Raw genomic sequence first — 14,761 nt, 5'->3', positions numbered from 1 at the left:
GGAGAAAGTTAATGTATTGGATTACTACTAAAGTATCCACAATAGGGAAAATCTTCACACTGGTTCCCATGTACATTAAGAATTAGGAAAAAATGCCACCATGATGAGCATTTAAAGCTCTTTATATACATGTGTGTGTGTACACATGTATATATATGTGTGTATATATATATATATATAGCTAATATATGTATGTGTATGCACACATGTACTCACAAACACTAATATATTTCCATTTGTTCAAATTAAGTGATAGGAACTTTTTCCTTTTTCTTCTACTGTTATTTCTTTATATTAAACAATATTCAAATATATTTCCAAATTAAAAGATTTGGGTCCTTCAAGAAATTAAAAATAGCCATAATATGATCTAGCAATTCCACTTCTGGGAATATACCTGATGGAAACAAAATTATTACCTCAAAAAGCTATCTGCACCCCCAAGTTCACTGCAGCTTTACAACAGCCAAAACATAGAAACAACCAAAGTGTCCACTAACAGATGAATGGGTAAAGAAAATGTTTCATATAAATAATGAATTATTACTCAACCATAAAAAAGAAGGAAATACTGACATTCCTGACAACATGGATGAGTCCTGAGGGCATTATACCAAGTGAAGTAAGTCCAACAGAGCTTTAAGACAAATGCTGTGTGGTCTAACTTATATGGGGAATCTAAAAACATAAAGCTCACAGAAACAGAAAACAGATTGGTGGTTACCAGAGCTGAGTATGTTTCAAGCTGCAGTATTATCCATCTATCCAATCCTGTCTGCCTTCTACCTTTCAATTTTTCTGATCTACTTATGGAAGTTTTTCGCACTTTCCCTCACTAATTATGAACTGTTCTTTTTAAAAGTACATTCCATATCATTTCATGAAATCTGGGATAAGAGGGAAAATAGAAAATATGATAAACTGCTTTGATCCAGTTTCTAACATGGCATGAGATCAAAATAGTTACTATAGGCCATCACTCATGCGGACCACAGCTGAGAAACAGGATCTTGTAAATGATTTTCCTCTGAAGTGTACTGCAAGGGACATTAAGCTGGTTTGCACTGGTGGAACTCTTGTTTTATAACCAGAGCCTGTTCTGATTGGTTGGCATCCATGACATACTAGTTATTATATATTTGGAATACCATCCCTGAACTATAGTAATACGATTCACAAATAATTACTAAAACGTCTCTTCAACCAAGTTGATAGATAGTAGGAATTTACTTTGAGTAAGTGCTGCCAAGAAGAGAAAAGAGAGAGAATAAGTTCCTTATTCCTTAGGTCTGTCTCCCAGTAATTGTAACATCTGCTCACCACCATATCCAACAGAGGTTGGCCCATAGCAGAGACTTGCAAAACACCACTGAATAAATAAATATATATTGAATAAATGTATGGTCTCTATGTCCTCACTTGTAAAATAAGTTAGATCAAATCCCTAGTCACTTGGAGATTGAAGATACTACAATTCAATTTATGATTCAATAAAAAGACATTTCCTTAAGTTACGATATCAATAAATTTACCAAGCAAAATGAAGAAATCATATATAAAAAATACATCCAAATACTATGTCAGGATACTCTGTCATACATTCTCTTCTAAAGATAAATCACCAGTAATAAAGAGAACAACAGAAACTTATTTTAAATTATTTTATTTTTCATAATTTTCTAACACATGGTGTTAGAAAAATGAATTTTGGCACCATGATGTAGAACTTTCTTTCAAGTTTAACCTTAAATTAAAAATAGTAGCTACAAAGAGGATTTTTAAATCTCACTCAGAGAAATGGTGAAAAATCAAGTCACAAATTTTTTCTGTGTTGGGGAATTTTTAAAAGTGAGACAAAGAGAAGGTAGTAAAAAAGAGTGGGAAGTTGCTGGGAAGACAAAAAAGTGAATAACCCTCCCTAGAAAGAGTAAAGAGGGAGACAAAGGGCAAAAGGGAAGAAGAAAGGCTCACTAATTCTATTTTCCTGACATAAAATTCAAGTACTTAACAAAGTTTTTTAAAAAATAAAAAATTCTACTACTAACTTCAATGAAAGTTTTTTTCCTCATTATTTTCTAAAATTAAAAAACAAAAACAAAAAAATCTGTTTTGACATAAGGACACTTGCTAATCTTAAATCAATATTTAATGTATTTTAAGAAACAGGAAGGCTTGAAAGCTTTCTTAAATCTAGCATCTACTTAGAATAATCCATCTTGGAAAATTCATCTGAAGGAACATATATCTTGATTTCTAATGCAAAATGAAAAAAGACAAAATCTAAAAATCTAAACAAAAATGTTTTCTACCAGACCTGTGTCTCAGTTGTATTTTATATTGTTTCTTGAGGGAAAACATTGTGTGACATTGTTCTTTATGTCCCTTCAGTAATTACTATAAAAGGTACCTGCATAGGTGGTCAGGAAGTACTTAAACAATTAGTTGCATACAAATTCACTTAAAACCCGTTTTCCAACATTTCAAAAATTGCTAATTTTCATTTATATCCATTTTGTCTACATGTTGATAAATAAAATTCTTCCAGGCTTTTAATAAGAAAACATTATTTGTCTCACTTGTCACTTGTATATTGGTATTATCTGAATATTTCATCCACTGAAACACAAATTCAGAAAATTATCATTGTTCTCAGAGAGAATAAGGCATAGAAATAAATACTTCCATTTACTTTTTTTCTTTCTTTTCTTCTTCAATCTGTGTTTTAAGGCTCAGAGCAGACAATAAGAAATATCAAACGATTTTTTTATGAGTTTTTCAAATGTTTGGCCCAAAGTGAAGTTGTTCTGTTGAAGTTATTTAAATATTCCTCTCATCTTCTCAAGCACAACTTCAAAGACATGTTCATGCCAGTCATCCATTCCAAAAGAAAATTCAATTCAATGAAAAGTAAATAACTTAGGGATCTATAAATGACACTGCAATGTATCTTGTTCCATTTTTAACAGGAAGTCCTTCATGCAAATGCGTGAGTCTCCCAGGATGCATGAAGCTCCAGCCTTTTCTTGGTGATTCAATGGAGCAATTGTACCTTAGAAATTTGCATCCACCTCCCTAAAAGAAATGGCACAAATAAACGTATCAGCTTATTATATTTAATTTTTTATCAATGGTAAAATTCTTATTATGCCATCTAAGCACAATCTAAAATAAAAAAAATAAGGCAAAGTCCTTTTCAAAGTGATGTATTTCTTTTGAAAAATGAAAAAGATAAAAGCCATAATTACCTGAAAATCTTCTCCCACATTATTGAGTGCAATGTTGATGGTAAATGTAGATGCATCGTGATGAGGGCGAAGAGAACGCTGTCTTTCAGGGGAGTATTTTACCACAAAATTCAATAGAGCAAACCCCTAAAAAAAGCAAAGTAAACCAATGGATTTGCTTATCAATAAAAATATAAAATAGGCCATTTGTGTAAAAACTGGTAGGAAATAGGATGAATGGCAGCATAACTACCTTTGTATAATAGCCTGCAAAGACCTTCAGTGTGACTGGTGCAATAAACTCCCGGATAAAATGAAGCCATACATTCTCCAGGTCAATTTGTTTCATGTGGATATCATCAGTTGGGACATTTTCATAACCACCAGATATACGGCTATCCTAGAAAGAGCATAAATGACATCATAAAGTGTGTTCTGCATGCAATTCATATGTATATTATCTTGCATTTTCTTTCAACCACAAGATCATAAAAGACAATAAAAATAACAATTGTTCAATTATGGTGTACCATCAGCTTTAACTGCAAAATTATCAAAGTAACTTAGAGAACGTGGCTGTGCAAACGTATCAATGATGACGTGAAGTATTGCAGAGTCACTAGACTACTTTCCCACTTACTTAATGTGAGGTCTAACTATATAGTAAATAAAACTGACTTCCAAAGCCCTCTAATTCTCCCTAAAAAATGAGTTTTTTTCACAGCAAACCTGGGCATAGATTCCACTTACATGCCCATCACTGAAAACAAACTTTTCTTGCTATTTTTCCCACTTCTATTTTGTGGTGCCCTTCCATGACTGCTTTTCATTATCCTTCAACCTGCTGACTTCATGTTCTTCCTCATACTTTGACCTTCTGTCTCCCTGATCAGCTAACTAGCTCGGGTAAACCTGTAATTGAGAAGAATAGCAATATTCCAGAGTATGCCACTAAAATCCCTGGGTATTATTAAGGAGCTGGCATCTGTGAATTCTCAAAGGAAAAGAAATGCATTGAACCATCAACAGTAATACTTCTGACAAGTCTTGGACACTGAATGTAAATGTAAAACTGAATTATACCAAAGACATTCAAATAGATTCCTCTTTCCTATGTTTACACCAAAGACATTCAAAGAGATTCCTTTTCCTATGTTTACACCACACAAAAAAATTGCTTTGGCAGTCAACCAGATAAATTTTGTCTTGGTATTTTTACTATAGCTCACTATTTTTTTGAAATTGCAGAGAATAAAAAGTATCTTTGGAGAAGAGCAATATCACACAATAGACATATATTACTGTTAACATCACCAGCCTGGGGGCAATGACCCTTAGTAGGGACCATTTATGCATAATTATATGCATAAATGAGAAACTGAGGCCCAGACTGATTAAATGTTAAACAATTAAAGAGAGACACAGTTAGGCAGAGTTCTCCTCACAGCCTTAGCAAGCCCCTTCATTTAGGTGCCAGACTCTTTAGATGTATGACAAAAAGGACAAATCCCCTCTGAATTCTCTAAGTATCTACCCCTCATCCCACCCCAGACATACTTTAGTTCTTTAGTTCTTTGTATGAATTTTTAACTTACATGATGTTTTCCCCCAGACCACTGGCCATAATGCTCCATTTCTTCCACCAGTTCATCACAGGCTTTTTCAGAAAATATGGGAAACCAAAAGACATCTGGACAAGGCTATAAAACATGGCAACACCATTTAAAAAGAACATTTTATGTCATTTAAATAATAAAGGATATTTTAAACCTAATAGGAGAGAATAGTCAATATTCATCTCACTTAGATGTCTTTTTAAGAAGCTTGCCCAACATTACTGACATTACAGTTACAAACAGTAGTGGGGTTTTTTTTTAATGCTTTCTAAGAGTTATTTTTTCTCATTTTGCCATCTGTGAAATTAACATGTATCTTAGCGTCACGGTTGGCCAGTAAGCCACTGTGATGTAGTTGTAATGCCACAGTGCATGTACATTTAGTCAGACTTTCACTCTGTCCCCATCCTGTGTATATCTGTGTGTGTGCACTTGTTGAGTTGACTTGACTTTGAAAAATTTTTTAAATGATTTACAGTATGATTTGCCAGTTTGAAATGAAAAGTTAGTATGTGTACAGTGCCCTATAAAATATGATAACACCTATGGCTTAATAAGTCTAAAACAGCTCTTTCAATATACATATAAAGCAAAAAATTCTAAATGACTAGAAATCATTGTGTCATTGTTTAACTAGAAGTATTTTTTCTTTCTCAAAGAATACAAAATGACTATCTCAGAATCAAAGATGGTTTATGTTCTCTGCAATAAGGTATTAGCAATAGTTTAAAACATTCACCTAGAATAGAGTTCATTTTTCAAAAGACCTCTCTGAGAAGAGGCTGTTGGAGCCTAGTTTCTTTCAAAGATAAGCTTTCACTGAAGAAAACCTATACCAGAGGTCTGCCAAAGGTTCCTTTCTTTCGTGGTTTGAGATAACTATGACATCTGAGAGTATACTAAAAAAAAGGCATAACCTAAAATTATTGTTAATCTCCACATTCTACGTTTTTACAATGCTTAAGGCTGTAAAATAGGTAACTAAGACATGAATTCTATGTAAAAGGTAGTTTTGTAACATTTTGCAACATTCTCTGCTGAAACAGTAGTTCATTAATAATATCCTCTTCTAGAAAATACAGCATGATGCTCCCCACAACATAGTAATTATTAATACAAACCTGTTCAACTATATTTTCAGTGAAAATCTTTGAATAATCACGGTTTATATATTTTTCCTTCCAGTCCTACCAAAAAAAAAAAAAAACAATCAATGCACAGGTTAAAACAAATACCACTTCATAAATATTTTAACAGAAAATATGAAGTACTTGCATTTTAGAAACTGCTCAATTTATAAATGACTATGTGTAGTAGACAAAACAGGAATTTTCAGAAACCACGGTTTACATTTTAAAAATTTTGCTTGATTCTTTGTATGCTCACATCATTCTATGAAGTTTTAATTTATGAAGTTTTATATCCTCAGGATTTTATACTTTCAGATTAGGTAATCTTAAAATGATTAGATTTCTATGCTATATTCTATACATATACATAGCGGTAGGAAAATTCATGTGTGTTTAAAAGTAAAAGATAAGGACCAAAATCCTACCTACAAATATTTGTAAAAGTTAGCTAGTTAATCAACTAGTGTCCTACTTATACTTTTATAGTGAATTGCTCTAAAATAATTTTGATTGTTTAAAATGTATTTAAGATTTCTGTCTTCATTTTAGTTTTTAATATATATCAAAGAATGATCAGGGGTTACTAACATTTTCACTTCTTTTAGTTCCTGAAATTAAGGTATAGGATCATACATTGAAGAACAGCTCCTCTTCATGTTAATTCATGAACCTGATTCTTACCTTTGACCAATCTCTGACACATGAACCACACACTAAGATACCCTAATTTTTGTCAACATCAACTAAGGAATCTTTTTCCTGGTCAAGTGCTTTATTTAAAAACCCAATATTTAGAGAGCATATAAAATATGGAATAATTTAGTATCCAAAAAAATCTGTTCTTAAATGTATTTAGACAATTTAACAAAATGCTTTATTTTCTCAGCAAGGAAGGACTGAAGCACAGATGTAAAATAACTCCAATCAAAATATGTTTAAAAAAAATTGATCTAAAATATATCTTTAGAGACCAGATTTCAGAGAGGCCCTGATAATTTATGTACCATTCTTAGTTTTGCATATTTCTGCTTACATGTAGCTCAGACATTTTTTATATGGAAGAATAAAACTTATCTTCAAATTTAATAAATTTCATTTTTACATAGTATATCAAATTTATTATATTATCTCATTGTTCCCTTTAATATTGACTGTTTCTCTGATTCCAAATTATGGAAAAAATTACAAGTAAATAATCATCCATAACATTTCAGAATCTTCAAGTTTTTCCTGGTATCATTATTGATCTTTTGAAGTTGAAGAAAAAAATCCTCTAAGATTTTACATTAAGGCATTAATATTAGCTTTTCATTTTAGACTACCATTCAAATATCATTGAACAAACTGGGACTTCACTAATTTCTTAGATGTTCTGATAATGGGACAATCATTCAATATTTTGCTATGGGGTATCACTCCAAGAGGTATATTGTTCAGGCTAATTTACTAAAAACAAAGTAAAGCCATGGAAAGAAAAGCAGTTCCCACTTATTTCTGATGTTTTTTTTTCATTGCATACTCGCCGAAGTTTTGAATTCTTACACAAATGTCCACAATCAGGATGTAACTGGGACATTTTTTCAGGAAACTAATATGACGCAGGATGTCAAATAATTTTATCCCTCAAAATAGAAGAGATTCAGTGTCAAAGTAAAATGTGTAATTCCAACCTCACCATTTAAAAAAAGCCTTTCCAATTCTCCTGTGAAAGATGAAGATATGCAGCTAAAATGGAACAGAAGTGCTCTCAACATTTAAAACAATGTCAAAAGATATTTTTTTCCTATTTAACAGTGTATTCTTGACCATTAAATTTACTATTCCCAGATGTTCAACTACTCCTACAGATAAAAGATAAGGTGGACTGAAAACTTTTATTACTAGCAAGGGGAAAACCACAAATAACAGTATTACAAAGATGATTATTCAAGATTACTTTCCCTTGAATAACCATGTCACCATGACTAAAGAAAACAGGCCCAAGTAAGACAAAAAAGGAGTTAATTCTTGTATGTTTCAAATCTTTAAGAAATAATTTTAGACTTTAAAAGGAAATTGCTGCCTCAATCTTAAGACTTTATATGCTGAACCTGCTTAGTTTGCAATTCTATCTATGGTGTACATTCACAAAATTGTTATCAAAAATAAAATACCTTCCCATTTCTTAAATTTCCTTCTTGAAAATCAAAATGTAATACTGTCATATGTGAACTACTTGTAAACATTTTTTTCTGAAATTGTGACTAAAAATTTGATGGTGCTTTCAAATATATAAAACAGAAAAATATAGGGAGAAATCAAGGAAACAGATAATTCCATTCCCCAAACATAATGTATGTCTTAATTTAAAAAAAAAGGTTCTTGGTCAAAAGCCATAATTAATTACATCTTTTTAAAAAATTAAAGAATTTTTTAAAAATTTAAAGCCTCTCACTACATTTTCATATTACTTAGAGTTCTAAGAAAATAAGGACCAAATGAAGTTGAGTATGAAATACATACCACAGGATTTTCAAAAATCTGCCAGAGGTCATTGTTATAATGAGAAGTATTATAATTAGCAGTTGATAATAGTCTTCCAAATTCATGTCTATTAGAAATGTACATAAACACATCCTATATGCCAAAAAATAATAGTATTAATAGTCTCAGAGGAAAGTACAATAAAATAAATTCAACCACAGGAAAAATATGTGATATTAATTTCAACTTTTATATTTCACTTATGAACATAAATGTGCGTCTTTTATTTTTCATATAAAATATGCATGATTTAAAATAAAAGAAATAAAATTTTGATTCATTATGAATTCAGACACCACACAAAACTAATTGATAGCACTGACACTCAACTGAAAAAAAGAAGAGGAAGAACGACTGTTTTAACCCTTTCACATTGATCCTAGATGAAGACATTGGGGGAAAAAATTCCTGTTTGAAAGTAGAAATATTTTTGAGACACCAAAGTGCAACGAATTGTACCTCTTTTGGCTTCTTTCCCTTTCAAAGAAGACAGCACACTTCTAAGCATGAATTAAAACGTTAATATTATTTCACCAGTCTTCATTTTTTTATTGTTTTGATGTTTAAAAACCAAAACTATTCAAGCAGCTAAGGAAAATCAGTCTCAAGTCCTTGACCCAAACCAAATAAATGTGGCAAACACCACTAAGGTAAACTTGTTTCTTTTTGTACCTGTTTTAATAGTAAATGGGTTAGTTTTAACAAAAAGAAAATTAATGAATACCCAAATCTCACTTTAATCAAGGTACATTTTATACTTACTCCTATCTCTTCTCTCCCTTAAAAAAAACAAAAACTAAAAAAACTAGTGAAAAGAATTTGGGTTTTAATTTTTAACTGTCAACCATAAATTGTAAATCAGCCCAAAGAACTAACAGCTGAATATCACACAATGCCCACTCCCAACACACAAAATTTACACATATACAAATTAAGAACCAATGAATACCCACATCTTACCAAGTTAAATGGAAAGAAGAGTCTCAGAGAAACTTTACTGCTAAGCAACATACCATATCTAGTATTAATTAAATAAAATTTTTATAAAATAAATAAAAGTAACACCTACCATATCTAGTATTAATTAAATAAACTTTTTATAAAATAAATAAAAGTAACACCTTTGGGGGGCTGAGCATTTGAATTGTTTCCGGAGTAGGGGAGTCTTTTTCCCTTTGTAAAGTCTAAAATGAAGAGAAGCATTGGGTAAGTTGACCTGCACACCCACTCTCTGATTGTTAGGTAAATAAAAACAGCAGCCCTTGATCAAAAGCTGACATTTGGTAATGTCTTTCGTAGAAAACATGCAGAACAAGCAAAGCTTAGAGCACACACAAAGAAACAACTCCAGCCCTTTCTTTTCTTGTTTTTGAGTCAAACATAAATCCAAGCTCATTCCTTAGTAGAACTTTCATTAGACACAAAATTAAGACAAAGGAAAAAATATGTGAGAGGCCATTCCAGGATGCGCTGTTGAGTCAAATTAGCAGAACATGAGCACAAATGACAACCACAAGTACTGAAGATGTTCCATATAACAATGCACATAGGTTTGTAGGAAAAACAAATATAGTCCAACAACACATGCCTTATTAAAGTAGAAAAAAATACTTGCCAACTTTTCTGATTTTTTCCCAATGGATAGCAATGTATAATTAATTTTTCACATATATTAAATATACTAAATATATCAATCCTTCTCCCAGTTCAATGATAAGAAACCTGCTTTTTAAGAGTGTGGAGTTATTAATGATAGAGAAAATATAGACACTGATTTTAAAAAGAAAGTGTGTTCTTAAATGTGTACACATGATCATTTCACTAAGACTTTATCTGATTGATTTTAATAAGGTCAGGTTTTGCTACAGAATTTCAAATGGAAGTAAAAATGAATTATTAAAAATGCAGCACTGATTTATGACACATTCATGATTACTACTGAAATCCTACTGTTGCTTATGAGTAAGCCTAAGCACCAAACCTAACATTTTTAAAATTGTTTTTACAGGTACATGTTCACAAATTAATCTCTATAATTGTTCCCTATTTTTCAATACAGAACCAAAAAAATTGGCTAGTACTTACAAAATAGAAAGAAAAGGGGCATCGAAACACAATGACCCATCAACTAGTTAAGCAAGCCATTTTATAAGAACATTCAAGCAAGCCATCATTGTATACCCTACCATTTCTCTAGCATTTCGGCAAAGAGCCATATCAGGATCCAATTTATCACGAACAAAATAGTTCCTTTCATTCATCTCTGATCGGAGTGTCTTTCCTTTAATTAAGTACACATTAGCCATGTATGGGACATTCCATATACCTCTGAAAGTAAAGATAAAACATTCCAAGATACCACAAATAGAAAATATTTTAAGATTTATTTTTGTTTTTAAAATAAATGCCTTATATGTTTTAAATTTTGTACATGTAAATTATTGAATCAAATTACATACAAATGAAAACACATTTAATGATATTTGATATATATACACACATATACATGAGATATATACATATACATATATATACATACTGACTATCTTTGGTGTACATTCAGAAAATAGTTATCAAAAATAAAATGTACCTTCCCATTTTACTTGGTATACACTACATTTTTCTAAGATAAATCATTATCTCCCTATGTAAACTTCATTTTAAGGTTATATCTATTTGGCATATTGGCTGTCATCCCTCACTTTGTTCTTACAGTTAGAGCATAATATTCTGTAGTACAAAAAGTGTTTCCATTTAATATTAGGCATTTTGAAAGCAAAAATAATCACATCAACTGGTGGTGTACTAAAGTCAGCTCACACTGGCTCTGCAAAGCATGTGGCTTCACTTCCCGAGCCTACACTCAGTGACTTCACATCGGCAGCCTGAAATTGGACATGATAGCACCCATTTACAGAACCCAACTATAAGCTGCAGTTGTCAGACAATTACTAGCACACCACTGAAGACAGCCTAAAATTCTCCAAAAATACATTCTCTTGAAATTTGTTAAGCCATCTCAAATTTCTGTAGAAAAAGGAAGATATGAAGAAATAGAGCCAGAAGTATGTGCATACTGGAAACACTTTATTTTGTCCTTCACTCTTTCCCACACTTGTCTCCTCACTCTAAATATGACTCATTTTTTAAGAACAGTGTAAGAAAGGTTTCAGCTGAAAGAAAATGCCTGTTGCTTTCAGCGAACAGAAAGGGAAGATCGTGACCAAGGAAGTGTAGTTAGACATTAAAAAGAATATGATATCATTTGTTCTTTATTAGATGAGTCTCGAAGGGAATGGCCACACAAAATACTCAGTGTGGCTGCTGAATTCAGAAATTAATCACTGGCAGAGTGTGCAGTGTCTCAGTTTTGAAGGAAAATAACACACACACACGTACACATACATGTCATAAGATGTCATTCCTTCATGTAGCTTTTGAACATCAAATGCATTCTTGTATTACTAGATCAAAAGCCTCTCCCATACTCTTTTCCTTGCATATTAGATAATGATAGGAGGCTGTAAAGAAAATCACCAGTGCCTAAAGCAAGTTAAATGGAACATATTCTCTATTCTATTTCTGTGAATTCTATTTCTGCTGTACCCACAGACATATCAGGCATATATACATCATCCCAGAAACAATAGAAGTACTTTGAAATAATGGAATATCTTAATAGTATTTTCTCAACTATCATGCTTCTTAATTGTGGCTAATAAAAGCCAGTATCACATTTACATCATTCAAATTTACTATTTTCATAAGCAAAACATCTTTTTACCACTCAACTATTCCAAAAGAAGTATGTGACTTTTTTCTAAATTTAAGGTCACATTATCTTTTAGTCATGAGAGAATGCTTTCCTTTTTTAGTTGGGCTGATATATTTGAGAAGTTAGGCAAAGCATATAACATTTCAGTCACTCTGGCCCACTGTCTGTATGAGAAAAAAGAATGACATTCTTCCTTAATCCTATCTTAAGGTAAAGAAAACAGTATTTCAATTATGATTATTTTGATTATTTTTTAGTTTAAAAAATATCAACTGTTGCCCCTGAAATAAATATCAATCATGCATACACTTTTTAGTGAGCATATTCTTTCCAAACTTTAGAAATGGAAATCAGACACTGGTGAAGAAACTGATCCTTAAATCTGAATATTATCTATTTCAACAAAAACTCTTGTAACAGGAAATGTTGAAAGGTTTTTGCTGTTGCTATTGTTCTTCTTTGCTTGTTTATAAATGTTAAAAACTATCTAAACAACCTTTATCCGGGCCACTATATAAATTAGGTAAGCTAAATTCCTTTTCCAAACTTTTAACGGAAGAATACTACTCTTGTAACAATCAAAAGATGGCTACCACTGGTAACCATATATTGTTTCTCAGTATTAGTCACAACAGTGAGTTTGTTCTCATAAAAATTTAGAACCTTAAAAACCATTTTCTGATACTAGTTTTACATGAGTATTTCAGGATCCCAAGTGGTTTAAAAATTTTCAATTTTTCATTGAACATAAAGAGGAAGTAATTTAAAAAATTCAAGTCATATTAACAAGACCACATTTTTAGTTTATGGCATATTACATTATGGTATTCTATAATTAAGTCAAGTAACTTACACTCTATTCCCTTGAACAATATCCACATAATCTTCAGATCGAGCATAGTATCCATCAGGACTCAATGAACCCCAGAAATTGGACCACAGTTTTCCATGACGAGTTACAAGAGGAGCAATAATATTTCTGGAGAGAAAAAAAAAATTCAGACAATTATTTATTTTTAAGTCATCTCATAATTATGTGCTTTGGGCTTGACATGTCACATAAAACAATAAATTTCATTTAATACACAAGTGGTTGGTCCAAAAAACTAAAAGTCAAATAAAAAGGGAATTTCTTCCCAATGCTTTTTCTTAGCTACACTGCTGATTTTTTAATGATATGCCTTAAAGAATAAGAGGAAAAAGCAATTGAAAATGTTATTTAAACTATAAAAATGACTTTTAAGGTACTTATTTATATCTAAAAAAAAGAAACTATCTTAATAACTTAATCATTTGAAGTATTTTAAAAACTATAGTAAATCAAGTCAAATATTTTCATTTTCACTGGAAAGACACAATACTCCCTGATGTATTAAGGCATCTAATAAATATTTGCTGAATTTTTAAAAATGAGTGAAGATGGACTGCAATATTTGTAAATAGGCCAGTTTTCCTAAAGTTAAGTCCTCAGTTACTTTAAAGGATGTCTTTGGTGTCGTTTTGTTTTTGTTTTTGTTTTTTTTACAACTTTTAAAATGGGTTGTGCCCGCTCTGGCAACACTGAACATCTTTCTGGTCCTTCTCCTATTTTAGAACACTCAATAGAGTGTAACTGCCTTGGCACTCTGTCTTAGGACCTACCAGGAAAGTAGTCCCTTTGAGACGAGCATGTTACGAATTCAAAGCATTTCAGATTTCTTCTTAGGGAGGTCTAACTTATAATGTGTTTCCAAATTAAGTAACAAAATCTGAGATTCCTCTGGAGTTCCTTTTAAAATGAAGTGAACTCTAGTGGTATCAAACAATTTTTAAGAAAAGCTACCACAACTCTTCCAAAAGGAAGTTTATGGACCCACTACTCTCTACGAAAAACCCTATTTCACAGCATTCCAATCTTGTGAGGATCAGAAGTACTCTTTCTCTTACCTATAAAAAGTAAAACACAGTCTGTAAATACACATCGTACAAATAATGATTTTGATTCATTTTTCCTGGTTACCCAGACTTACATTGTTTTGTTTAGATTACCTACAATACTAGAAAGGCTAACAAATTATAATCTATATATTATGTTAATTTAAACAATGATAATTCAATGACATTAACTGACAAGGTCAAGTACTTAATAGGAAAAAAATTTATAATTTAGAAACCCAGCTGCCTCCCCAAGAGGGTTGGGTAAAGAAATGTTGAAACCAAAATTTGTCTGCTGTGTGCCTCAGTGTTGTTGAGCATGGAAATAGAGTAGTCCTCCCTTATCTGCGGGCTTCACTTTCCACAGCTTGTAACCTGTGGTCGGCCGCAGTCTGGAAGCAGATGGTCCTCCTTCTGAGGTATCATCAGGAGGCAAACAGTAAACTAATACTATGTCACATGCCCGAACCATTCACCTGATTTCACTACATCAAGTAGGCATTTTATAATCTCCCACCATCGCAAGAACAGTAAGAGTATAGTAAATAAGATTTTAAGAGAAAGAGACCCCATTCATAT

At 31.8% G+C, this 14,761-nt stretch overlaps 1 protein-coding gene across 2 annotated transcripts in view; it reads right to left on the bottom strand.

Moving 5' to 3' along the window:
* Positions 1 to 1,647: 1,647 nt before the first annotated feature.
* Positions 1,648 to 14,761, bottom strand: part of PLOD2 (procollagen-lysine,2-oxoglutarate 5-dioxygenase 2) — an 84,132-nt gene continuing 71,018 nt past the window's right edge. Inside the window, exons 12-20 of one of the 2 annotated variants that reach the window (XM_073232239.1) lie at positions 13,122 to 13,247; positions 10,680 to 10,821; positions 9,615 to 9,677; positions 8,473 to 8,586; positions 5,962 to 6,027; positions 4,820 to 4,924; positions 3,478 to 3,624; positions 3,246 to 3,371; positions 1,648 to 3,072 (exon numbers count right to left, since the gene is read on the bottom strand). In XM_073232239.1, the coding sequence (XP_073088340.1) occupies positions 2,917 to 3,072; positions 3,246 to 3,371; positions 3,478 to 3,624; positions 4,820 to 4,924; positions 5,962 to 6,027; positions 8,473 to 8,586; positions 9,615 to 9,677; positions 10,680 to 10,821; positions 13,122 to 13,247 (1,045 nt within the window). In that variant the 3' untranslated portion in view covers positions 1,648 to 2,916. The remainder of the gene's footprint in view (positions 3,073 to 3,245; positions 3,372 to 3,477; positions 3,625 to 4,819; positions 4,925 to 5,961; positions 6,028 to 8,472; positions 8,587 to 9,614; positions 9,678 to 10,679; positions 10,822 to 13,121; positions 13,248 to 14,761) is intronic. The other variant, XM_073232240.1, reaches the window with a different exon arrangement.

Source organism: Manis javanica, chromosome 3 (genome assembly GCF_040802235.1).
Source record: "Manis javanica isolate MJ-LG chromosome 3, MJ_LKY, whole genome shotgun sequence".
Classification (NCBI taxonomy): domain Eukaryota; kingdom Metazoa; phylum Chordata; class Mammalia; order Pholidota; family Manidae; genus Manis; species Manis javanica.
The sequence above is the reverse complement of the archived record's forward strand: the minus strand, read 5'-3'. Positions and strand labels throughout refer to the sequence as shown.